The sequence below is a fragment of the Symsagittifera roscoffensis genome, chromosome 2 (assembly GCF_963678635.1).
Source record: "Symsagittifera roscoffensis chromosome 2, txSymRosc1.1, whole genome shotgun sequence".
Classification (NCBI taxonomy): domain Eukaryota; kingdom Metazoa; phylum Xenacoelomorpha; order Acoela; family Convolutidae; genus Symsagittifera; species Symsagittifera roscoffensis.
In genome coordinates, this window is record NC_087063.1 from 73,893,915 (window position 1) to 73,920,831 (window position 26,917).

At 34.4% G+C, this 26,917-nt stretch overlaps 2 protein-coding genes across 3 annotated transcripts in view; one reads left to right on the forward strand and one right to left on the reverse strand.

Annotated features, from left to right (window-relative positions):
• Positions 1-26,917, forward strand: part of LOC134839966 (cilia- and flagella-associated protein 54-like) — a 251,236-nt gene that overhangs the window by 6,440 nt on the left and 217,879 nt on the right. The window lies entirely within an intron of this gene.
• LOC134840495 (mannosyl-oligosaccharide 1,2-alpha-mannosidase IA-like) lies at positions 1,055-26,652 on the reverse strand. 2 transcript variants are annotated; one of them, XM_063856330.1, is made up of 13 exons: positions 26,497-26,652; positions 26,076-26,278; positions 24,790-24,978; positions 18,224-18,335; positions 17,951-18,054; positions 17,606-17,686; positions 13,306-13,400; positions 11,324-11,541; positions 10,219-10,251; positions 9,308-9,491; positions 8,954-9,132; positions 3,972-4,155; positions 1,055-2,506 (listed from the first exon to the last, which is right to left on the reverse strand). In XM_063856330.1, the coding sequence occupies exons 1-13, from the start codon at positions 26,609-26,611 to the stop codon at positions 2,305-2,307; spliced, it is 1,899 nt and encodes a 632-aa protein (XP_063712400.1). In that variant the 5' UTR covers positions 26,612-26,652; the 3' UTR covers positions 1,055-2,304. The 2 variants fall into 2 exon arrangements, with proteins under 2 accessions (XP_063712400.1, XP_063712401.1); XM_063856331.1 differs by lacking the exon at positions 10,219-10,251.

The following is a 26,917-nucleotide window of genomic DNA, read 5'->3' on the forward strand; positions in this document are numbered from 1 at the left end:
AATCATCAATTAATTGTCACAACCCAAAATTGCAATTAATTGTAAGCACGAAGCATGACTCTTGGTTAACAAATTTTGACACGAGTTCATTGTCCAAGTAATTTTTGTTGATTTTCAGAAAAAACTGCATTTCCAGATTTTGCTGCATCAAATTTGGCCGAAGACCAGAATATGCATATTCTACAGTACTGAAAAATCTTTCAAGCTAATTTGAAATCGGAAGGAAAAATGTAATTTTTTTTCTGAGAAATGTGCGGGTGTCAATTGCAATTCATTGGCGCAATCAATTAATTGTAATTGGTCAGGAGTGGCATTCTATTGATTGCAATAAGAAGATCAATTATAATTGCTCTTAATTGCAATGACAATTTATTTTTGACCTGCCCTACAACACACTCCACAGCAAGCTATGGTCTCGCAATTCTAACCATTTGGTCAGTTCGTGGGGTATTCAACATATTCAGAGCTCAACCTCTTAAAGTTAAACATAGTCAGGGCATTAAACCCATAAACCTACCCGGTTCTGATAACCTAACCACTCCTCCAGCCTGCCTATTTTATTATGGCTTCCGTCACAATTACATGTTTTTTTACAGCAAATGGACAAATAACGTGCTTTTACCTATAACGCATATATGTTAACATATTTCATCATTTTACTGGCAATTGGGATGAAAACTAAATGCATTTCGAAAAAAAAATAGTACTGTGCCGAATGATCGACTGACAGATAAATTGGGTGAAAACCTTTCTTCCGGTTAAAAATTGACAGAACTCGTCTTACCATTTATTATACTAACTTCCAATTTTTTAAATTCTCTCTATTATTAAAGTGTACTGCACACGATCAGACTTAGAATGAACTGAATTTTTGCAATAGAACGTAACCTCCAGTAGGACAAATATTTATTTCTGGGACAAATTTTTCAAGTATTATTAGTCAAATAAAGTTTTAAAGAAAGATGATGGAATGAAACATATTTTTATGGGAATTTTGTCAAAATTCCTATGACCTCCACGGGCTACAACTTCGGCTTGTAATTAATTAAAAAACCGAATGATAATAATTTATTTTCAGTATTAATCGACAGACTAATTTCATATTTACTGCCGATATGCAATTTTTATAGGAAGTAGTAACACAGCTCTTAAGTCTAAATCACAAAACACACATTTGAAAACTGTCCTAAAAATATAAGTACGAAGAACTTACTTTTTTACAATTCAATTTTATAGAAAACTGGTTCTTATATTAAATCACTCGGCTTCTTTCAGTAAATCATCTTCAAACAAGCGTTGGTTCCCAGCCTTCGCTAAATATTTTGATACCTTAATTAAATTCTTTACTTTGAGCATGGGCAAGTGAACACGATCAATAACACAGTAGAGCTAGATGCAAAAAAAAAACTGAAAAATGCCTAAAACTTTTCTAATAAAATATTATTAATAACAAGATATATTTTAACAACACAGCAATTTCTTGTTGATACACCTAAACGTTTCATAGCAACCATAAGAATAAACTCTAATTAATATATAAAATATAACTTGACCTTAATTGAAGAGCAAAAATATGAGATAATAAGAACCAGTTTTCATCAAAATAAATTCAAACGAACAGTATTCAAACCAATTCAACCCATTCGAGAAAATAATTTGTGACACTCAAATCTTCTTTTGGGTAAGAAATCTGATAACGAGAAAACAATTTATTAAATTGATACTATAAAAAAATATTCATATAAACATGTTTACATAGCAGCTACGTAACAGTTCAATTTCGCGTAGCATGCGCTGATGAGATAAGGATGACTCTTATTAAGTAATTTAACTGGAATTTCAAATGATTCAAATTAAATAGAAAAAATTGAAGATATAATCTACAATTAAAATGTACAGTTATAGTGGCACCGCGTGTAGCGAATTTTGGATCCAGTGACAAGAAGCAAATTCTAATTTATCAATTCTTTCGAGCAAATAGACTTACCGAACCCACTTCTCATCGCAACCATTTTTTTGCTCGAGAAAAAAGGATACAGGGGTTTTGGAATTGTGTGGATATTTCGTAAACCAGAATTTCAATAAATAAAACGCATACAATCATTTATAGCGTAGTTCATTTCGTGTCACTGGCCTCGTTTAAGCATAGGCATATTGTGTTATGAGGGTAAGGTAGGGTGGGTTCCATAGGCTGATTGGTGTGCTGAAGAATGAGGCGAAGGAACTCATTCAGTGCATCAGTGTACTCTGCCATTAGAGGAGTATGAAGTTGAGGAATCTTAGCGCGAGGATCTGAGGTCGGTGCTATGATGGCAGGATAGGAATCGGGTGTGCCTCTGTGTTGAATACCCAGTGGTCCAGTGGTATTAGAGAGTCGTCCGAGAAGAGTAGATAGAGGTACTTGAGGGTCTCTGCCAGGAAGAAACTTTGCTGCACGTCGTCCACTCCTGTGTTCACATTTGTGACGTCACGGATACCCGAGTAACCCGCCTCCTTCTTACAGTGTCTAAAACATAGATCTTTAATAGTCAGAAAAGTACCACGAGAATAAAAATTCTACAGAAGTATTACGAGCAGTTGTATTTCGCAAGCACAAGCGAACATGTAAATAATAGAACTTAGCCAATAAAGAGTTGGAAAAGAGTCAATGAACGCAAAGAAACAAAAAATTGACTTGTTTTTTGAAAAACTTCAAACTTCGAATATCAAAGAAAAAAATATATGGCCTTTAACCTCTTTGAATTTCAAGAACAATTTATGATTCACACTTTATAGATAAAAGTAACTCAATTTCAGAAAACTGAAGTGCATATACACCTAAGCGCAGGGGCGGATCTAGGATTTTCTCGAGTGGGGGGAGCGGATTTTCAATTTTTTTTTAAAAAATTTTGTCGGAGTTTTCTTTAATTTGACCAAATTGAGTTTCCGAGCGCTCCCAGAACACTAGCAGACCGTATCATGACAAAAAAAATTTGCGCCGCCAAAGTAAAATAAAAAAAAACAGGTATAAAAACGGTTTTTGGGACTTTTTGGAGAAAATTTTGTTTAAAAAATCGCGTTTGATTGGCACGCGCTCCCCCTCAAAATTAGTATATCTTGACACCGAAGGCACCTTTATAAAAATTTGAGAGGCTCTTTTCCAGTCCTCCCCCTTTGATATTTTCTGAACTTCAACTTATAGAAGCCTATTTGAAATGAATTTTCCTGGCTGTTATAAACTCCGTTAAAACGGGTCAGCGTGAACAGGTGAACAAATTTTTACAACATTTCACAGGCAAAATTTTGTGTGAATAATTTTGAACAATTGTATTTTGTAATTTTGCGAGGGGTGGGGAACTGAAAAACGGTCATTTTAGAGTCGGTCTGCCAAAAAATGGATTTCTTATGAAGTACCAAAGGGGGACCATTTGGGTCGGCAGGCGGCCGCAACCCTGAGTGGGGGAGGGGTGTCCGTCGTTCTCTTCATAAATCCACCCCTTCCTAAAAGCATTCATAAATGCAAATATTCTCTATGAATTTCTAAGCGCTCTTCCCCATATCTATTTGGAAACGGCCTTGTAGTATAGCGCAAGCTTCGCTCAGGTATTCATAAGTTTAGTGGATTTTCATTCGTGTGCCTTGCTGATCTTCGGTCACGGTTGGAGGGGTCCCAGTGTCATTGACCTCAAGGTGGGACCGGCATCAAAAAAATGTATGACGTCCCCCTTCCCCCTCGGTTGGTCCTGCATTGAGTAAGACCGGGGTAATTTTAACACAAAGGCGAAGCTTTGCTTCGCAAACACTACCGAAAACACGACAAAAAGCAGCTCTATAAAGTGCAATAAGAAAAATAGAAATAAGCCTAGAATTAGTAAAACTGCGGCTTCGACTCGGATTCGATCTGCGACCTAGATATTTTGAGTCTCGTACTCTAGGTTCGTACTAAAACAGTAGCTTCGCGCAAGTGTAAGAAATGGTTTTGAATATCTTACCTCTCTATGGCCTGTGCCGCCTCCCAGCCCCATTCTCTGTACTTGGGGTCATGTGTGGTCCTCCACAGCACAAAGTAGGACTCCACCACTTCTGGTCTCAGCAGGTACTGCTTCTCATTCGCCTTAGTGGGAGTGGCCAAATTGTTGCCCTCGAAGTGAAACGAGTCAGGTCCAATCTTGGTCGCTAAAACAGAGAAGATCAACTTAGCTTTTTTACTAGCATCAAGTTACCCAGTAGCGGTCTTTTGAGGTACGACACCTATGCGTTTTTGACCCATGACCATCCAAAACCCACCTAGTTATCGTTATTACACATCTATTCACACAGTCTAAGCTGCACTTCGCAAACGCAAGGAACGAAATCGACAAAAAAAAGAAATACAAAAAAATGCAAGAAAATACGACATCATAAAAATCAACCGAAATACGACATCATAAAAATCAACCGAAAATATTATTTTCCTTTCTTCAGAAAAATTTGAAGTAAAAACTGCAGTACTGTGATAGACAATTTGTCTTTCAAAAAATCGCCCAAATTGTTACTAAAAAATTGCATAAACAAACCTTCATAAGAATGCATTTGTAACATACTTTTTTTGACATAAAAAACTTTTCATATACAAAACTTTTAGAATTAAAAATAACCAGTAATTGATTAGCTACGAACTCGACCCGTTTACTACTGAGTTGCAGTGACAATGCCATATATAAACATAGCCAACATACAGTCAAACAGACAAAAATCACTTACACAATCATCGTATCGTATTTACTCAGATAGAGCCGTTACAAAAAAAAAATCAGAGTCAATGAACGCAGTTAAACAGAAAAAAAATATCGACTTGTTTTTTGAAAAAATCTCAATTTTCAAGCGAATTTCAAAAAAGTTCCCTTAAAGCTATTTGAATTTCTGGAATAATTTCTGACTGGCACTTTTTCGACATGTTGAAAAAACGTGGTGAACCTAATTTTCGTATGTCTCGATGAAGGACACCTAGAGCTCAGCTAAAGCTGGAGGTAAGTATTTAACATTTTTTGAATTTGTTATACTAATGTGAGACGAAATGCGTAATTTCAAACATTATTCTTCGCGCAAAACCTTAATTGTTTTCAACTAAAGTGAGAAGAGTGAAAAATTTTGAGATTTGGAATTTTCCCAAAAACCTAGCTTTTATTTTAAAAATAAACTAAGGAGGAGCTGCTTCTGCGGGAAAAATTCGCGCAACCGCTTCTTTCGATTGAAATTTTCTAGATTGAAAGTTTCTATAAAATAGTCAAAATTCAAAACAGTAACTTTTTTCTGCTGAACGCAGGTCGTGGCCGGTGAAATAGGGAAAATTTCCGAAATCGTGTTTCTCGATTGAACACTTAACTTGAGAAATGGCGAGTAATTTTCGAGTCGAGAAAAAAAACTTCCAAAAAACCCCCAATTTTCAAAACTTTCATTTGTTTAAATGTCATAACTTTTTTCTAGAAGAATTAAAAAATAAAGCTTCCTACAACCTTTTGGGTCGATTAAACCTGATATCAGTTTTGGCAGAATAGTTATCGAGAAAAGACAAAAACGGCCAACAAATCAGAGAGTTGACATTTCCACGAATCATAACTTTGAAAAAAACTGGGCGTAGCCGCTAATGTAGAAGAGATTCAACCAATCTCTTATTTCGATTGAGCCGTCAACAAACGGTCAAAAATCAAAACTTTGACTTTTCCGAGAGCCATAATTTCTTTTGTATAAAAAATTTGGGCGTAGACGCATATGCAAAGGAGCTTCCCACAACCCGTTCTTTGGATTGAAGATTGAACCCAAAATGTCAGATATAGAAGGGTATTTTTTGATTAAATTGAACAAATTTAAGAAAACGCTCAAAAAATTGACTTTACTGAGAACGATAACATTGTGTAAAAAATGAAAAGGTGGGTGACACCGCTAATGCAGGGGAAGTTCCCAGTACCCGTTTTCTCCAATGAACCGACAACCTCAGGTTTGAGAGAAATTTTCACAAAAAACGGTCGAAAAAATCAAAAATTTGACTATTCCATAACTTTATTTGCAAAAAAATTGGGCATATCTGCTTATTGAGGGGAGCGTTTTAACTCCGTTCTATTAATTGGGACCCAAATAAAATAGCTAATTGAAGATTAGAAAAAAGTAATGAGCGCAAGTAAACAAAAAAACACTAACTTTCTTGAAAAAATCTCAACTTTCGAATTTGAAAGAAACAAATAGATGCCCTTTAAGCTCTTCGAATTTCTAGAAAAATTTATGATTGGCGCTTTTTTTGGTAACATTAAGCCAAATTGAGAAAACTGGATCAACCGGTAAAGTTTTTATTTCTCTGGAAACTTAGAAATTAAAGTCCTTTTTCGAAACTAGAAATCGTTCAAGTTTTTTAGCGCCATTTCCACGTTCGTATTTGGAACGACCTAATTACGTCATTTTTAGCAGATAAATTTCAAGTCAACTCAAAAAGTGCATATATACCTAAGTGCATTCATAAATGCATCAATATGTATGAATGCACATCTGTAGTTATACGAGCATTTTCAGACTTTTTCCTGAAAAAAAAATCAGCAAGAACTATATGAGAGTCTTCACTATGTTCATTACTCTTAATCAAATTTATTAAGTTAGTTGTTGAGAAAACAATTAAAACATCGGTCAAATATTTCCCACAGACATTTTCGAAGCCTGTAGAAAAAACGGGAAAGCAAAAAGAATAGGGGAGTATGCAGGCAAACAAGAATATAGGCAAAAATCTGTACTCTTTCTTACTGAAATTAATTTGCATAGATTCAACAATCAGGTCTAGATATGATAGTACTTGAAAGAACGTTCTCAGCGGCGCTTCAACAGTTTCAACAAACTTCTATGCTTGCTCACTTTGGTGCCCTTTCAAGGACAAATTTTCCATTTTGTTGAATTATTTCAAAACTTGAAACAAATTTATTTACATAAATCAGACAAAATGAGAAAACTGGAACTATAGGGAAGAGTTAAATTCCGCGGACAATATTCAATTTAATGTTTTAACAATCAATCTTTCATATTTTTTTCGCGCCATATGTCTTTTCGTAATTTGATAACCAAATTTTCCTTCTTTTGAGCAAATTAAATAGAACTCATGACATGCATTTCTATGTATGAATGAACAGTTTTTCTCGACACTGGATCAACTTTTTGAAAATTGTTTATTGTCATCGGAATTACGACTGAAAGGGCCTTAATATTATATATCACTCGACCCATTCTAAAGATTATTTGAGGTACCTGATTTTACGTTCAAATTAAAAAAAAAGAAAAAACTAAAACATAGCCAATTAACAGTTGGACAAATGTAATGAACGACGCAAGAAAACGGACAAAAAACTGACTTGTTTTTTTTCAAGAGCCTTCAAGTTTTGAATTTCGAAAAAAAGACAGCCTATTAGCTCTTTGAATTTGTATAAAAATTTATGATGGACATTTTTTTGTTAAAATTAACTCAATTTGAGAAAACTGGATTTCGCTGGAAAATCTGATAATTAACTTTTATTTCGCTGGAAAATCTGATAATTAATTTCCATTTTCGAAATCCGAAGTTGATCACGCTCTTGGTGATTTTAACACATTTGTTATTCGATAGTGGAGTTTGCCTTCTTTTTAATTTAAAAAGAAATCATATGTCAAAACGCGAAAAATCAAAATTAGGCGTGAACAAATTTTTGAGAATTTTTCCTGAAAAAGTATCATCGCGATGTATTATACAAGAGTCTAAGCTGCGTTCAAAGACTCTAAATAGAAAAACTTTTTTTAAAAAACCGCCCATTTTTCAAATAAGAGCATATTAAAGAAAACTTGATTGATAGTGAGCCGCTTAAAGACAAATACAAGACGGAGTGAGGGTCTATTTCGAAATTTCGCTTCTGGCGTAAAGTCGAAGAAAACAGTTCATTACTTTTAATAGCGTAGAATGTGCTTATATCAGCAGAAATAATAACTGAAAAAGGCAAACAGAAGCTACAGAACAGTCAACAGACAGTTAGAAAACAGAACGCAAGAAAACAGAAAAACAAAACACTGACGCCAGAAAACAGAAAAAACACTAGCTTCATTTTTGAAAAATCTCAACTATCGAATTTTAAAGAAAAAATGCTCTTGAAACTCTTTTGATTTTTAATAACAATTTATGATAGCCAATTTTTAATAAAAATAACCCAATTTGAGAAAACTGGATCAAAAGGTACAGTTTTTGATAGTGGATTTTGTCATCCTTTTAACAATAGAAATGCACTGAACTTAAAAAGAAATCACAAGTTAAACCGCGAAAAATCAAAATTGAGCGGGAACAAATTTAGACTTTTTCCTGAAAAAAAAAATCAGCAAGACCTATATAAGAGTACTCACTACGTTCAATACTCTTACAAATGGAAATTTTAACAAGCCGAAATGCGAAATTAGAGCCAACATAAAAAAATGAGAAGGGGAGCAAAAAAGTGTGTTTTTCTTGATACGATAACAAACTTGATACTAAGACAATAAAAAACTTGGCCGTTAAGGAAAAACGAAAAAGGTTAAGAAAAGTTAGTAACTTCAGGAGTTACAAGCAACATTAATTAGAATTGCGTGCACCGCATTTAAAAAATGATTCTAAGATGTGGCATCTAAGCGGAAAAAACATAAGCAGACAATTAATAGGCCGAAAACCTTATTTGAAACAGAATATTTCTCGTTTGAAAAAAAAAAACCAGGTCCTCTTCAGATTCGAACTCAGGACCTTTGCCACCCGTCGTATTCGATACCTCCAGGCTAAGTGTGCCAGGAACGCTAAGAAATTTGAATTCAATGTGAGCCAAGGAGAGTTCTGTGAACAGAGTTATTTACGGGAAAAAATTCTAGTACCCGATTGCAATAACCTTGCTAATCACAAGGGTAAAGACAGTGTCCGGAAAACACCATGTGAATGTCTACAATTCGTTCATTGACACTTGAAAAGACTCACCTGTTCTAGTGTAACTCTCATGACAGGTGTTAGTGACGTCTGCACCCAACTTGATAAACTCCTCATTCTTCGCTTTGTCCACTGCAGTCGACCCTTTATTCTGATGCACATTGTAGTATCCCCCAAGAGCAAACATTCCCCCCACAAAACAGGCCAAATGGTCCATTTTATGGGTCAACCTAGAGCAATGAAAAGCATTTTTAAAACAACTAAAGTAGTTATCATAAGTGATCAGTAAATTTATACTTTCGGATGAATTTAAACTTCGTAATTTTAACATTTAAATCAAATTAATGCTCCTATATGAATTTCAGAGAATCTTTAATAAATTTTAACAAAACGCCAACGACTCACCTGTTGCCTCGCATTTCAGCGACATAGACTAAATTCTCTTTTTTCTGCACCAGCTTTTCCTTGATTGCAGAAGCTGCCGCGTCATACATCTCTCGTTGATCTGTGTCTGTTTGCGAGTGTAGGAGCCAACCCTTGAGAAGGTACTCGTAGAAACTGTCACCCAACCCACCAACCGAGTAATGGGCTAAAAGTAAAGGGGAAATAATGAACACTAAGATACTCTCCTCAAGTTTGAACTCATTTAATCAAACCCCTCATTGGCTGAAGATGGATACAGAGACGATTTCAGAAATAATCATTTATGATTTGGGATCAATTGCAATTTCACCTCTAATTTGATGCGCTGTCAGTGATTAACAGGCAATTTGAACAATAACTCCAATTTTTAACCGATGATAGAAAATGTTTGAAACGCAACAGATCCCAAATAGCGAATTAAATCAACTAAGTTGAAAACAGAGGCAATCTTAACAACTCTCTTGATTGTTTCAAATTTTCTCAATCAGTTTTGATTTGGGACGTTTGATTGATTTCAGAGAAAATTTATTTGAAAGACTATAGTTAGGAAACATGTTCTGTTAGCCTCACTTATATTTTTGTACTGGCGGCTTCCGTACAATATCATCTTAGCCCTTTCCAGAACTAATCAACAAAACAACTTATCAACAAAGCTTCATCATTACGCTTATTGCACTTCAGTGAACGGAGATTTCTGAATTTAGAATCCTAACTTGTCGGAAATTCTTTGAACCGAGGTCTATCATTAAAACCCTTTAGTTAAGTTTTATTCGTTTCTGTACACTCAGAGCGTACCTAGAAGTATTACTACGTTTAAACGATTGAAAGGTAAGAAGTATAAACCAAATATTGAACAACACAAAGCATAGAGCATTTCACAGAAGGGTACTTACGGCTGGTTGTTTTGGAACTTTTGGCCGGTTTTGCTACAAGTAGTTAAAACAAAATAATCTTAATTTAATTAAAAAATTATAACTTACCAAAAAGTTGAACAAAATCAACTGGTAATTCTGAAATAGTTTTACAGAATCGGGAAAAAAGACGACAGACGTTTCCCAAATTAACTTTGAAAAACACCTCATTCAGTTCTTCATACAATTTTGATTGAGAAATATATACTTTTTGGATTAACACTTTTTTAAATTTGAGCAACATTGTTTCCAAAGCTGAAAATGAAAAACTATTTTTGTTTCATCTCCACTTGCTTATTGGAGAGACCAATATTTAAAATTGAGAGAACGCGATTTCTACTCCTCTGCGTGGGGCTAGAACAGGCAAGAAATTCATGTGTAGAAGACATACTTATGATCTACTAAACAATCCACCACCATTAAAAAAAGTCTTTCTTAGAAAGAGGAGATTCTTAAGCAAATTAAGTTGACCAAAATGCAGGGGAAAAATAGAATTCCCGAAAACTTGAACCCTCTCAATTGCAACAGTTGCTGTTCAGGGTGGGAAAGGAATATGGCATAAGGTGCATTTGTCGTAATCTAGATTTTGATCAAACTCAAACAAAGCTCGTCTGGAGTCAAGTGTGGTAGCAAATTAGAGCCTTATTGGCCGTTATTCAGATTCAAAAAAAAACTTGTCAGCATATCTTCGTTTCAGACAAAACTAGATGAAATTACGTTACAGGCTGACATCTCTTAATTTACTTCTACAATCTCAACGTTATTTTGGCTATAATTTTCCCTCATTCCACCATTTTTCGCTAAACTTTGTCAGTCTTTATCGAAACGAGATAACAGAGACAAAAAATTGAGAGAAAAAATAATTTTCAATGTTTTTTTTTAATTTTTGAATATTTTTTATTTATTGTGGTCGGAACATTTTTTGCTACTTGTACAGCAATCAGCTTTCCACGATACATTTAACACAGAAGTGATTTTGAGAACATAGTTTTTATTCAGAGGAGGAAGAGACTCTTTAGTAGATGCCAGAGAGAGTGGAGAGGTGGGGGAGGGGGCTGGGGGTACAGAAGTTAGATCTGTGTCTCACCTGAGCCCCATTTTCCCGTGTTGGGATTGAGATAGTTGGTGTACATGTTCGTGTCAGTCTTAATAGATCTGATGTGTTTGTTGATCTTGTCCACCTTCTCGCGGAACACGGGGTCTCCACTCACGTGGGAGAGGTAGTCTAGCTCCAATTGGAGGGTACCGAACTCGGACAGGATGGAAGATCCGCCGGCTGCCCAGGGGTAGTTCTTGGTGTTCATCCTACATATAAAGTCAGAAAGATCAAAACTAAGACCGGAATTATGGTTTACATGAAATAAATAAAAGTAATGTTCAGTTCAGGTAACTTTTCTATGAAATACCAGTGATTAGGCAAAATGTCTTCTGTTTTCTTCAAAAAAAAAAAAAAACGCAATTCCTTCTTTCTTCAAAATAGGGAAATTAGTTGAGCCTTTCTTAGACTAAAAACATACGCTTAAACACACAGGCGAAGTTTCATACCACGTGCGATTAAACAAACATAAAGAAGTCGAAAAAAAGGAAAACGTTGAAAAAACTAGTTCTACAAAAAATTAAATTTTCGTATGTCTCGATCGAAGTTCAATCTAGACTAACATGCCAGAAATTTGAAAGTTAAATTAGCAACGGAACAAAACTTTCGAAAACAAACTGAGAGTCGCACCCCATACCTTAGGGTACAAAGGCGAAGGAACCTGGAGCTTGTGAAGGCTCAATAAAAACCCAAGTTGAAGAAAATTTAAAACGTTTAAGAAAAAGCCTTGTTCCCGATTTCAAAACACTTGCCCTCGCAAGTGTAATAATACCTAATGTTGTCAAACAGGAATTTTTGCCTTCGAAACAACGCACTGTAACTTCATTATGCCATTAAATATAAGCTGCCATAAAAGCGTTTCATCGAAAAAAAAACTACAATTATTAAAAAGCAGATTTGGTAAAATGACAAGTTACAAACTTTCAACAAGAGAAAAAAAATCGATTTCGAAATAAAACTCATGCTTAACAAAGAAGCTGAAAAAAAGAGTATCAAATTAAACAAATTTAATTTAGAAAAAAAAAAACGGGAAATGAACAGACAGAAACTAGGCCGAAAACGACGAATCCGAAAAAAGTCAACATGTTCAGGAAAATTATTTGATAAAAAATTAACACCAAAAACAGTCTACACCTATTTACTGACTAAATGAAGGTAGTTTTGTTTTCAATTTTCAAGAAATTGAGCATGTCTGAAATTGAGCATGTCTGAAAATTACCATTCTTGCACATTTGACCACTCTGTGCCTAAAGGGTAACTAAAAAAATGCGAATAATACAGCAGTTCGATTTGTTACATGATATCAGCGCTCCAATAAATTTGATCAAAATATTCCTTCCCTAGTAAACAGGGAGCTTCGGTAAGACTAGAACGGACATTTCTGATGAAGAAAGAATATAATCAATTTTTTAAAATAAATTAACAGGTTATCAGGTGTAAGGCATTTTCTAAGTATTTCCCTTCATTCGATGAAAAGAAAACAGACAACCTAGCATGCCAGGGTGTATCAGTTAAATGTGAGTAACATTAAAATAACGAAAACTCAGAGAAGTTATTACGGAGTTCAAGATAGGATCTCGACTGGACAGCTGACATTATTCTTCTAGTATATCAAAGCGAGTTTGTATATTTAGAGGATCAGTGTCTCACCATTATTCAAATAAGAGAACTTTCGAAAACTGTTCTAGACATATTTGAAATCTTTGTCATATACTTTAGGCAGGGGTCAATCCTTCGTCTCATCGCAGACGGAACGATTGACAGAAAAGTAAACTAGCCAATCAAAATTGGGTACTGGAAATAGGGTTAATCAGACTTAGCTTCGAACCTGAATTAATTTTGGACATTTTTAGGCATGTTTATTGACTGGAAATTTCTACCATTCGGTTCGTCTGTCATGAGAATATCTCTCTATAGCATAAGCCAAGTGCTTTAATTGAGAAAGTTTAGGGTTGAATTAGGATGGTGCTTACGTTTTGAGGTTGATGAGTGACTTGGGGATGCCTGTGTTGGTGTTGAACGCCGGCAGAACCTTCCGAGCAACATCCTCCGCCTTCACTCGGAAAAGCTGAAACAAAAACAAATCACGCAAAACTGGATTTGGAGTTGCATTTGTATACTGTTAAGTATACCTAAATTAACATTATAAATGCTTCTTAAAAACATTATTGAATCAATTTAGGCTATTCTGAAATTATCTGCATTTTCTTCTAAGATTTTCCTTCAGTCGAATTTTGAGTTGGCAAAAAAAACTCTGTATAGTAAATGCCAAATTGTGAAGATATATCGATAGTTAAAAAATTAATACAATTACAATGGTCGAAAATTAACCATTTTTCACCACGAAAAAAGTTTCTATGGGTTCTCATAAGATTATTTCAGGAAGGTTGGATGATCAAATGTAGCAGATCTTGTAAATTGCAATTGACAAACTTTCAAACAACCGTCCCAGCTTACTGAACGTTTTTAGGTTCTTCTAAATAGGTTTTTGAGGTCGCCGCCAAATGGTTAAACGATTATAACTTCTTTCGAGACATCTCGCAAAAATTGATTTTAAAAAATGAAGCAAGAAACTGAACGAGAAAAAACACGTCACGAGAAAAATCAGCAAGCCAAACACCGAATTCATCAATATCAGATGATGGCATTCCATCAACATGGACTACAGAAGGGACAAAACTTTTACCTGAGAAAACTTATCACAAAAATAGATTGCATAGAGTGACTTCAAGGCAAAAATGTCATTCATCAACGCTTTGCCATGGAAATTTAGAGAGCAAAAATCATAAGCACGGACAAAAAGGACGTTCAAAGAACAATTTAAAAATTAGTCTAAACTTTACCGAAAATTTTTCAAATTCATCACCGTAGATCGGCTTCAATTTCAATAATTTCTTATGATTGATCTTGGTAGAATAAACCTAAAAAGAGAAAACTGGATGAAAATGTATTTTATTTCTGCTGGCAATTAGAAGACAATGCCAATCGAAGATGGGAAAGGAGTAATGAACGCAAGTAAACAAAAAACACTGACTTTGTTGAAAAAATCTCAAATTTCGAATTTGAAAGAAACAAATAGATGCCCTTTAAGCTCTTCGAATTTCTAGAACAATTTATGATTGGCGCTTTTCTGATACATTAACCCAACTTGAGAAAACTGGATCAACGGGTAAAATTTTTATTCCGTTGGAAATCTAAAAATTAAATTCCACTTTCCGAACTAGAAATCGTTCATGATTTTTTGCGCCATTTCCACGTTCGTATTTGGAGAATGCTATTTATGTCACCTTCAGCAGATGAATTTCAATTGATTTCAACAAGTGCATATATACCTAAGTGCATTCATAAATGCATCAATATGTATCAATGCACATCTGTGGTTATAAGAGACTTTTCCTGAAAAAAAAAACAAAAGCAAGATCTATATAAGAGTCTTCACTACGTTCATAACTCTTAAACAGAAAGTTGAAAAGTCTCAATGAACAACAAGACTAAAAAAACAATTGATTGATTTTTTTTAATAAAAACTTTCGAGTTTGAAAAAAAAAAGATACATGGCCTCTACGCTCTATGAATTTCAAGAATCAGTTACCATTGACATTTTTTGTTGATGAAACTAAGCAACATTCAGAAAACTGGATCAATAAAAAGTTAGCATTTTATTCCTCTCGGAATTCTTAAAACTGAAATGCACGGTCAATACTAGAAGTAGCTCGCGTTGTTTTGCGCCATTTGCTACAACATATTTGGAGAGTGGAGTTTGCCAACTTTTCGGCGAATTATTTTAAATTGAGAAAAACTTACATAAATCAAAAAATTTTGGTTTTTTAGCGCCATTTGTATTTGGAAAGCTATTTTGTCTCCTTTTACGCTAATGAATTCGAATTGACCTTTTCAGTTTCAAATTCATTTCAAATGAAATTGAACTGAAAACATAGCCACTAGACAGTTAGAAACGAGTAAAAAGAACTCACGGAAATCGAACAGCTGATTAAAATTTTGAAGAAAAATATAAATCACGATAAAGCCTATGTAATTTGTACTTTTTTTTATTCCGGTGGGAATTAAAATTCAAGTCTAGTTTTTGAATCAAAATTCATTCAAGTTTTTCGTGACCTTTACAATTTTACTGTTCGACAGCGGAGCTTGCGTTGCTTTAAACAAAAGGAAATGAAAAAAAAACTCATGATTTAAACCGCAAAAAAATTATCACGATCTATATAAATGAAAATCATTTCGTTATTTATTACTTAAACTTAAAAACAAATAGAAGGTCAAACCGCAAAATATCTAAATTGAGCAAGAACAACTCAATTATTTTTTCACGAAAAAACAAAAAAGCCGCACAACATAAATAAAAGTCGTCATTTCGTTCTTTCGACACATTAAATTTAAAAACCTTCAAAATTTTTGAAAAAGCCAACGGGCAATTGGAAAAGAATCACAAACGCAAGGAAACTGCCGTGTTTTTTTTTTGAAGAAAAAAAATTTCAACTTTCGAAATTCAGAGAAGAAATATTTGGCCTGGAAGCTTTTTGATTTTCAAAAAATTATTATTGACATTTTTCTGATATAATTAACCCAATTTCAGAAAACTGGATCAATGGGTAAATCTGAAAACTAAACGCCACTTTCGACTGAAGTCCATCACGTTTTTCTATTAAAGCGTAAATAGAAAATTAAATTCTTTCAAGTTGAACTGAGGCAACAAATTTGGAACTCTCACGCGCAAAATATATGACTTGATACTTGACATAGCTTGTTATTCGCGATTTTATCATTTTTTGATTATTTAAAAAAAATCAAGCAAAAAGATAATGACAAAAAGGGGTAGTCGGAACAGTCAGAGCACTGCCATAATTTACGTGCAGTCTTGTTTTTGTACAACAAAATTGGGGCAAGAATTTTGTGCAACCTACTAGTTTTCGTGTTTTTTCTATATTCTTATTGCAATATATTGCAATATTCTTAATCTTCAAGGATTTCCTACTTTATTAACCATATTTTAATTTTCCCCTATTGTGCGAGTAATTTAATCTAAGATTGTTTCTAGAGATGTTTTAATCAATTTTTTACACAGAGGCGAAGTTGCACTTCGCATACACAAGCAAAAACATGACCAATAACGCTACTGGGAAAAACTGAATGAGATAAAATTTGAGTCTACAAATATTTTTAAGTGACGCAAGCCAATTATGACGCATTAGAAGTACCAGTCAATTTGAAAAAAAAATTTACCTGCTAACATGCCTCAATTTATAGAGCGGACGCATTTTAACTAGGATATGAAAAAGTTCATTGAAAACATCCGACCCTGCCCAGGTTCGAACCCTCATATTTTGTTGCTGGTCTCCTTCCCTACTGCTACGCTACAGATCCATGATACCTTGAAGCTACAGTGATATTTGTAATATAATAGTCTGTGCTAACATCCTTAGCATTGGCTGTATTTTATAGCTGGATCAAAAGGAACTTTGAAAATGAGCACATTTTGTCGCAACAATTACATCGCAACAATATTTGCGACTTAGGTTGAAAAAAAAAGAAAGTTCATACCATAACACACGCTATGCTAGTGTAAAAATGTTGTCGGAAAAGTATTATATTTCTTTGGGTTGTTTTTCTAGCGCCTGGATTGAATTTGTCAATTGAGTTTTATGTTTCATGGATCTTTTTGCTGCTATTCACGCTAAAACTTTCCGTTTGAAAAAAAAAACAGTCAGCAGACAGTTTTCAAAGAGTCAATGAGCGCAAGTAAACAAAAACAGAATTTAAAAGAAAACAATAGATGACCTTAACGCTGTTTGCACTTCTACGACAGTTTATGATCGGCAATTTTCAAATAAAATTAACCCAATTTGAGAAAACTGGATGAAGTAAAATTTATATTTCGCTGGGAAATCTGAAAATTAAATTCCTATTTTGAAACTAGAATTTTTTCGTGACCTTTACAATATTGCTGTTCGATAGTGGAGTTTGGCGTTCAAAAAAGGAAATAAAGGGAACTCAAAAATAAATCAAAAGTCAAACCGCGAAAAATCAAATCTGAGCGTGAACAATTTTTAAGACTTTTCCTGAAAAAAAAATAATGACCTATATAAGAATCTGAACTACGTTCATCGACTTTTAATTATCACCGGAATGGATTGAGTGATACATCAAATTAAAGCAACTTCAGTCGTGAGTCGAAAAACACTACTTTTACATTTTATACTGAAATAGTGTCGCATCTATAGATTTTTTTGACAAGGGCAGAAACGAAGAAGTACTGACTTTGTCGCCGGTGAGTGCGTAGATGGAGAGAAGACCCCCAATGAACCGGATGTTGGTCTCAAACACAGACACATCCCCCGTCTAAACAACATGCACAAGCATATCTCAAATTCAAAAATGTAAGTCAAACGAAAAATGTTAAGTGCTTTCAGTTACTAGATATTCTAAATACAAACTAATAGATCTTCTAAATGCAAATATTTGACCTCAAATGCCGAAATTAATTTCTTGAATTATTTCAAAATAAATTTATCGGGTATATTTATCAACTCAAAAATCTAGAACTAGCTTGGAATTTTTTTTTTGGAAATTGAGAGTGGTTTAATAACTTCTGTTCACACTAACTGGATTGAAGTTGAAACTGAGTGCGATCCACTCTCTTGCCTCCTCGTACTCTTTGGACAGTCCCATGATGTACAGAGTATCTATTGCGTCTATTATTGTAGCACCTAAAATACCAAATCATTTCCATTTTGCAACCATGTCAATGGTTCATCTGCCTCATACTTGTACAATAAACCACAAACAAAATCAGATCAAATCTATTCAAGGTCGTTCATTCAAGTTCTTATGACTGGTTCTTCCAATTGGAAAACTGATTCTTCGATTTTTGTTTACCAGAGTTGCCGGATCCGAAGATGCCTGCCGAGTGACCCTTCTTGGAAACGGGTCGAACCTCATTCGCTCCCCAGCCATACTGCTTGTAGCCACCCCAAGCATGTTTCATCATCTATACAAACAACCATGGAGTTGGAAGTTCATTAAACACCAAGAAAAACTAGCAGGGCTTTTGTTAATAGCCCCCCTCCCCTATTTCCCATTGGTGACTCTTTAGGAGATTCGATTACTGTTAATGCTTATACATTGGGTTAGTTCATTTATAGCGTCGGATATTCGTTCCCAAACACAATAAGGGGATCCAAAACATCACAAATGATGCCAAAAGCAGGCAGTTTAGACCTTTTTTCCTTTTTGAGGTGTAGCGTAACATTAAATGGTCAATTATTGTCCGTTCAAAGCATGAAACCAAAACATGACAAATTTTAACCAATGCCATCGCAAAAGCAAAGTCGAAATTCCCTTAGAACTAAAATTGAAACATTTACACTTCACAATATAGTTTTCAACACAACAGAACACTTGTTACCATGTGAGTACTTTCTATAATTGAATAAACTTAAAGGATTAACGTCTGTTTCTTATTAATTTTATGTAATCTTTGAGGTCAAGCGTACAAAAAACTTTGATCGACTTCCGTACTTAACATATGGCTTCTTATGTCAGTTTAAATTAGAATACGAAATAGAAACGGAAGAATGGTTTTTGTTTAAAATTTTATTTAAACAAAAATTTTAACTCATGTAGTCAAACAAATACATACAAGCAAAAGCTATTAATGCGAGGAGGATACTTAAAATTATGCAGGTTTAAAAAAGGAATATATCTTACAATAATTCTTCAGTCAAAGTCAATTTAAACAAGTTCTTTTAATAAGACTTCTACACGACTAATAAAAGGACACATGCGACGCAACTTTTTAAAAAATAGTCAAATATGGAAGTGTTTTAACTTAACCATTTGATTACTTTTCGCTAATACACTCATAAAACGTTTCACTCATAAAACCAGGGCAGCAAAAATTGCAAATCGGTAGCAAAATTTAGCCTCACTCGTTCCGTTATCTTATGCATTGGCCAAAAGAAGACCAGCATGTCTGCACGGAAGAATCGCCTCCTTGTTTTGTAAATAAAAAAGGGTCATTTAACTATATACAAGTAGGTTACAGGACCTAGAGCAAGTATGAAGATGAGCCCCACGAGTTTCTTAAAATGCCAACAAGGCGAACTTTTTTTAAAAGTTTCGTAGTACTTTTTAACTTAAGGAGCCGACGAAAATACTTTCACCCTATATTGATGTACACTCGTTCCATAGCTCACGAAGTCTTGCTAGCGATTTTTGATACCTCCAAGCTTTTATGCACTTTCTCATTGCTAGCGATTCGAGCACTTCGCAAACAAACAAAATAGGCTAAAAACGAAAAAAAAAATGTAAGAAAATACACACATACAGCAAAACATGCAAAAAAAATACAGATACAAACAAGAAATCTACTTCAAAAAACAACCTTAAAGAAAAAAGAAACAAAAATCTTACTAGGGACACTTTTGTTCCTCAATTCAATTAGGAATGAGCTTTGAGCGCTTTGCTATTTGGATTTGTTCGCCCCTCTTACGCGTAGAGGATCATAGGAAGGTGCAAGAGATCGCACGTAATTTAGTCGAGTAACTTTTTATATCAGAAAAATTTCCGAAAAATGATTTCACTTCAGCATATCAATTCATCACATTTGAGCTCCGGGTGTCAATATCTTCAAATAGGTATGAAATGAGCCATAAAAAAATATTTTGTAGAGCTTTACCCAAAAAAAATTTGCTCCCATGGTTTCAAGCAATCTTGGTTATAAGGTGACTGAGCGTATAACACTAAGCTCGCAAGCTCGTAAACGGAAACTTTTATAGGCGATAAAACTGAAAAACTATTTAGTAATTTAGACGGTTTGAGATGATAAAAACCCAATGTGCGTGAAAACTTTACATTTATAAATAATACATTGTAAAATCAGATAATGAGACTATTCCTCTCACACTGCCAGCTCAAAATATATCCAACCGACATTTGGAAAAGAAAGCCAAGGAAAAAATAAAAAAAAACGCTGACATTTTTTGAAAAAACTTCAATTATCGCATTTGAAAATTAAAAAAAAAATCTTAAAAGTCTTTTACTTTCAAGAACAATTTATGATTGACACTTCTTTCATAACACTAACCCAATTAGAGAACCGTGGATCATTACGTAATTTTTATCCGCAGGGAAATCTAAAAATAAAAAAACTTTCAAAACTAGAGTTCGATCACTTTTTCCAACCTTTACACTTTTGTTGTTCGGTAAGGGAGCTTTCCATCTTTTCAAAAAGGGAACTGAAAAAATCAACTTAGAAAAACCAAACCGCGAAAAATCAAATTTGAGCGTAAACAAACGATAGGAATTTACTGCAAAGAAAAAAATTTTAACACGACCTAGATAATTGTCTTCACGGTTTATTGCCTCTTAAACATTTCATGGTTTCATTCTTTCACGCAGATGACATTGGGCTTGGCTTCACTTCAACTGCTATATACAACTTGAATAATTTTCAACGAAAAAAAACTACAATACAAAAGCTAGTAAAGAATCAATGATCCGAAAAAGCAGAAAAAATTACTGTTTGTTTTATAACTTTGACTCCGACAGAAAAAATTATATTGTCTTGAAAAACTTTTGAATATAGGCTGGAAATCCGCCCAGAAAGCGAATACAGGAAAATGCATGCAGTAGAGCAATCCTTCTTTTACGAAAAAAAGTATCCGTCACAACTCAACAGTATCAGGAGCACGGCTTTACAGAACGGCTATAAAAACGCTACACACACAAAACTGGTTAAAAAACAAAGAAACTTTATATACCAAAAAATCTGAACTATGAAAAATCAAACGTGACGTCGTGAAGCAAACGCAACAAAACACGGAACTAACGTTTCTTCACTTACTCGCTGACAAATGAAAATTTATGCAACACAAAGGCAAAACGGAGTTTCGCAATATTTGCGATACAACGTAAGCATAGGATTGCAAGCTGCTGAAAAAAAATGTATCGGAAATCGTCAACAAAAATTTCTGATGTTTATCTCGACTGATGGTCAACTTCAACTTCACAGTCACAAAACAACTTCAAGGTGAAAGAAGCATTTTTATTGCTCACTGAGCGGCCACTAAAATGAAAATACTTGCGTGAACGACCTTTCAGGAGTAAAAAAAACATCAACAAAAATCATAAAAAAACTTCAAGCTAAGTTTTTACATCCAACCCTTCCCGCAAAAAAAAATTCTAACGACACAAGCGGAAACCATTAATCAAAAAAGAAATTGAAGCATCTTAAGTTCAGTTTGTAAACTTGCAAAAAACAGAACAAATTTTAATTACAATAGTAATTTTTTCGATCAGAAACAGCATTAACTGAAAATTGAAACGATAAAACTTGAGCAGACAAACGATAGTACGAATACTCACAAATTCTGAGAAATAACGAGTTAAACGCATAAAAAAAAACAAAACCCGGCATCGATTCGAGTCCCACGCCTCAGATTCCAAAAACGATTGAAAGCGATAAGAACAGAAAAAAATAATAATCTACTTTACAAGGGTAATCACCAAATTAGATTGCAAATTTGTATTTTGATCATAGCACGCGGTCAGATGAAAATCGTTTGTTCTCATTTGGAAAGACGAAGTAGATGGTAAAAAGAAATTTAAATTACAGATAGACTAAAATTTTTAAGAATTGATGGATTTCACTTGACATAGCCAACAGACAGTTAAAGTGTCAACGAACTCGAGGAAACAAACTGACGTTTTTTTTTTTTGAAAAATTTTGTTTTTGAAATTTACAAATAATATACATAGCACAAAATCAAACTTGAGCCACTCCATCGCCACTTAAACAAACCCTGGAAAGCTCTTTTGACAAAGATACCATTGGAATAATAAGCAGAAAAACCAACGCTTGTTATCACCTACAGTGAAACATTTAACGTGGATATTTTCAAATGAAATGAAAACATCACATTCTAAAAAAACTGGGGAGTATACAGATTTTAAAAAACTGAAAAAAAACTACCGCTTTTTTACAACTTTGACTTCCACAGAACAAATTGTCTTGGCTTGAATCAATTTTAATTTCCAGATGACTAGCCAAAAAGTTGCCAAGAAATCCTCCGTGAATGCGAACACAGGAAAAAAGACGAAGCAGGGCAATCTTTCATGTATAAAAAGTTATTTGAGACAAAGCGGCAATATGAAAAACAATACTTCAAAAAACGGCTATATAAAAGACGCTGCAATTCACAAAACTGCAGAAAGTCGAGAAACAATGAAATTTCAAACATCAAAAGCTATTGCAACAAGGAAAAATTGTCAAAAACTTTTTTGATGTCATAAATAAACCAAACTTTAAGTTAGATACTGTAATTGCCCAAGCAACTCGAAACAAAAAAAAGCACTATGAACTGAACCTAAAGTTACCATTTCTAACTTTGACTATTTTGTCGCAAGGGTTAAAAAAATTACAACAAGCAATTTAGACGTTTGTCTAGACTGATGTTCAATTTTAAAAAAAACACAGAGGCAAAACACAGATTCACAGTTGAAATCAGCATTCATTTTGGCCACCGGGCTTGATTAGACGACAGTTCAGTCGTATACTCGAAGTCTTTACATTCCATCCTTGCTGTGAAAATTTTTTCTTTACTGTCAAAAAAGGCGAAAAAAATGGTGAATCCTTTAATAAATCTCTTCGAACTCTCATATCTGACTTTTTTAATGTCAGTGAAAAAGTACTCATCCCGGCAGCAGAAATATGGGAAGAGAAAACTGAATAGATTTGAAATTGATATTGAGATTTGACAAAAAATTAAAATTGCATAAGTGAGCCAACACCGAAAAAGCCGGAATACCCAATTCAATGTTGAAGAATTTGAATAATAACAGAAAACAATCACCTTCCATAAAAAGCCTTGCAATCCTCCTTAAAACATCGACGCATAAGCACACGCAGTCACATAAATGAGGTGCACCATTCGATATCTAAAACGTGTTCCAGTAGAAAACCAGAAATCCTAAAAAATCAACAGCAAAAAATATTCAAAATTCTATCGCTTCTTTTACTATAATGAATAACATGCTCGATATATTAATACCACAGAGACGAAGCGAAGCAACACGGACATGTCTCGATAGAAGTTCATTCCAGCCAAATATGCCAGACACTTGAATTTAAAATCAGTAACAACGGAACAAAATTTCTGAATAATAACAGAAAACAACCACCTTCCATAAAAAGCCTTGCAATCCTCCTAAAAACATCGACGCATAAGCACACTCAGTCACATAAATGAGGTGCACCATTCGATATCTAAAACGTGTTCCAGTAGAAAACCAGAAATCCTAAAAAATCAACAGCAAAAAATATTCAAAATTCTATCGCTTCTTTTACTATAATGAATAACATGCTCGATATATTAATACCACAGAGACGAAGCGGAGCAACACGGACATGTCTCGATAGAAGTTCATTCCAGACAAACATGCCAGACATTTGAATTTAAAATCAGTAACAACGGAACAAAATTTACGAAAGGAAACAAAGCCGACAAAATTTACGAAAAGAAACAAAGCCGAGAAATTGATCCAAAAAATATGATTTTATAAAAAAAGTTTGAAGTCCCACCTTAAACAACAATGGACAACACTTGCAACTTTACAGCACAAGAAAAATCAGTGATGTGGCAATTAACCCAACCATTTGAGCTGAAACCACTTGAACCGAAAAAAAAATGATTTTTTTAATTTATTTTTATATATCTTTCAAGTCCCCCAAGAAACTAGAATGAACAGCACTTGCAACTACAATGAAAGTAGCTAGCAGAAAAAAATTAGTGATATGGCAACTTAGCCGACAATCTTTTACCAGACACCCACCAACTATACCGAAAAAAAAAGGCGTTTATAATTTTTTGAAAATCTTTCAAGTCCCCCCCTGAAATTGGAATGAATAACAACACTTGCAACTACAATGAAAAATGTCTACAGCACAAACCAATTTCTTTGTGGCAATTTAGCCGACAAAACTTGAGCGAACAATCAAGAAATTTCTTTGCGGCAATTTAGCCGACAAAACTTGAGCGAACAATAAAAAAAACCAACAAAAATTTTTTTTTGGAATATTTTTTCATATTTTTTTTTGATACCGAAGGTCCGGCCTCGGCTCGAGCCCAAGACCTTAGGGTATAAAAGCTAAGGGAGAAGCAACATGGAATATGTTAAGAGAAGAAGCAAAATGAAAAAAAGTCAGCTGCATAGTCAGCAAGTGGTTCAACTAATTTTGTTAAACTGATTGTTAACAAGAAAAAAACTCAAATTCCAGTTTGATAACGCTTGCTAATCGCGAGCGTTAAGAGCAATTAACCTGATCGCTTGAAAATAACGGAGAAGAAACAAAATGTTGACAGCAAGATCAATTATCCGAATATCGAGAAACTTTACACAGTCTAGAAAATAAGGTCCAGTCGAGTCTCTCTGGGTTCACTTACATTGCGTACGAAGTCCTGCCTCTCCTTCGTCTGTTGGTCAGAGGGGACACCTTCACCGGCCTGTCCACCCTCCGAATGTACTGGCTCTATCACCTTCTCCAGTTTAGACTCTTCCTCCTTCTTCTTCTCTACCTCCACGTGGGCCTGCTTGTCTTTCTCGATGTCCGATTTGAGAACCACCGGATCTTTCTGAAACAATTATAATGCATTTCAGCCATCTTTCCATCCAAACCATTCTTTTATAGAAAACTTATTTGTGTGCAAACTTTCCTGATAAAAACGATATCTGGTAAAGTAGCAGATCCTCCGATCAAATTCAATTTAAAACAAGGATAGACGGTTACTAGTAGCACAGAATGTTCCGACCAGTCTCAAAAAATTACATTAAAATTATTTTTCCAATTATTTTAGTTTTTTTTTGGCTTGGTGTGACAGAGGAATCTGAGCGGAAAAGTCGAGCTCAGGCATTTTCGTCAGTCATTGTAAAATATGCACATTTGAAAACAATTTTTGCAGAAAAATAACAAAAAAATTTTTTTTTATAATTTTTCAAATTTTCCCCCAAATTTCCGAAGTTTTTGATTTCTAAGATGCAGCTAAAAAACCTTAAGAACTAACTTCATTTGAGTAAAAGTAAACTGTACTAAACTAAATTAAGCACAGATAAGCTACTATAAGCCTGCTCACTCGCTCGAAATAAGACGAAAAATCAAAAACCTCAAACCTGAAACTTTTTTGAAATTTTTTGATGTCGTTCGAATCATGACTGAAAGGGCTTTAATATGATATATATCACTAAGCCCAGTCCGATGATTATTTGTGATAGCTGATTTTGCTTGGAAAACACAAAAAGCCTGCTCGCTTGCTTTATTCGCTCGAACTAACACAAAAAATCTAAACTTTCAAACCGGTTTCTCTCGACACTGGGATTTTGTGGAAATTTGTTAACGTGGTTCGAATCACGACTGAAAGGGCTTTGATATAATATATCACTGAACGCAGTCCGATCATTATTTGTGATACCTGATTTTGCGTGGAAAACAAAAAACTAAACCTAAACTCCATTACACACCCGAATACACAGTTCCTCTCCATTTTCAATGGTCGGAACAATTAGCGTTATAAAATATGCAACCTTAAAATATTTATGGTCTTTTCCCTCCTTAACTCTTTCGGTTTGAAAAAAGGAGAGCCCAAAAAATCTACTAAAATATATATGCAGCAAAGGAAAAGCAGCTCTGCAATAAATGTAGATGAATAACTCAAAAACTCATCACAAAACAGACCTTGAGAATGTTTTGAACATCTCTCAGAAGTTCTTCTTCATGTTCCCATGCCCTTTTCTGTTCTTCGTTGGCATTGGCTTGGTCTTCAGATTTGGCTGGTAAAACCACATTGGCTTGATTATTCACTTTAGGAGGCACGGGAGAATCTGCATCATTGCTTTTTTGCGAAGATGAGGCCGCAGCGCCAAGACTAAGCCCAGTTCCTACATGAGAATATGAGCTAAATCAAAATACGTTAACACGGTATCAATTCTTTTTTACTAAAAAAACTTAATTCCTGCCTAAAAAATATTCTAGATTTCAGCCTAGAATAGAGCCTCAATAACAAAACAGAGCGTTTCACGATCAAAACAAACTATGTTGTTCTTCATATTCTTGGAGACATTGAAAAACTTTCGAATAATAAGCATATTAATGAAACCTTTTCTGAGGAGTGACAGGAGGACAGGTCCATATATGGTAAGAAGTACTCCCGCAAGAAAGCATACAAGGCCAAAGATGAGCAACGGCTTCTTTTTAAACGAAACAATTTTCATATCTCAACCACCGGCTGATTTTTCTCCCATGTCCTGCCTAAAAAATATTCTAGATTTCAGCCTAGAATAGAGCCTCAATAACAAAACAGAGCGTTTCACGATCAAAACAAACTAATGGTGCAAAATCAATATGAAAGCATTTTTTTTAAATGTCGTAAACAGAAACAAAATATTGAAAAAACGGCAGTTTTGATATTACGGCCTTGTGATTTAAATATTTATCAGCGTTTAACGCACCTCCGGTGCTTCGAATTTTTTAGACAGCTCAGGAAAAACCGCACATGTTGAAAAAAAATCTGCAAACTT

Bases quoted from the DNA above. Each gene is read 5' to 3' on its own strand.
- LOC134840495 (XM_063856330.1), bottom strand. From the start codon at position 26,611: ATGAAAATTGTTTCGTTTAAAAAGAAGCCGTTGCTCATCTTTGGCCTT. The intron at 26,279-26,496 runs GTTTCATTAATA...ATTCTCATGTAG, and splicing joins CCTGTCACTCCTCAGAAAAG to GAACTGGGCTTAGTCTTGGC. The intron at 9,492-10,218 runs GTAAGTACCCTT...CTTTACTTTTAG, and splicing joins AAGTTCCAAAACAACCAGCC to CCCATTACTCGGTTGGTGGG.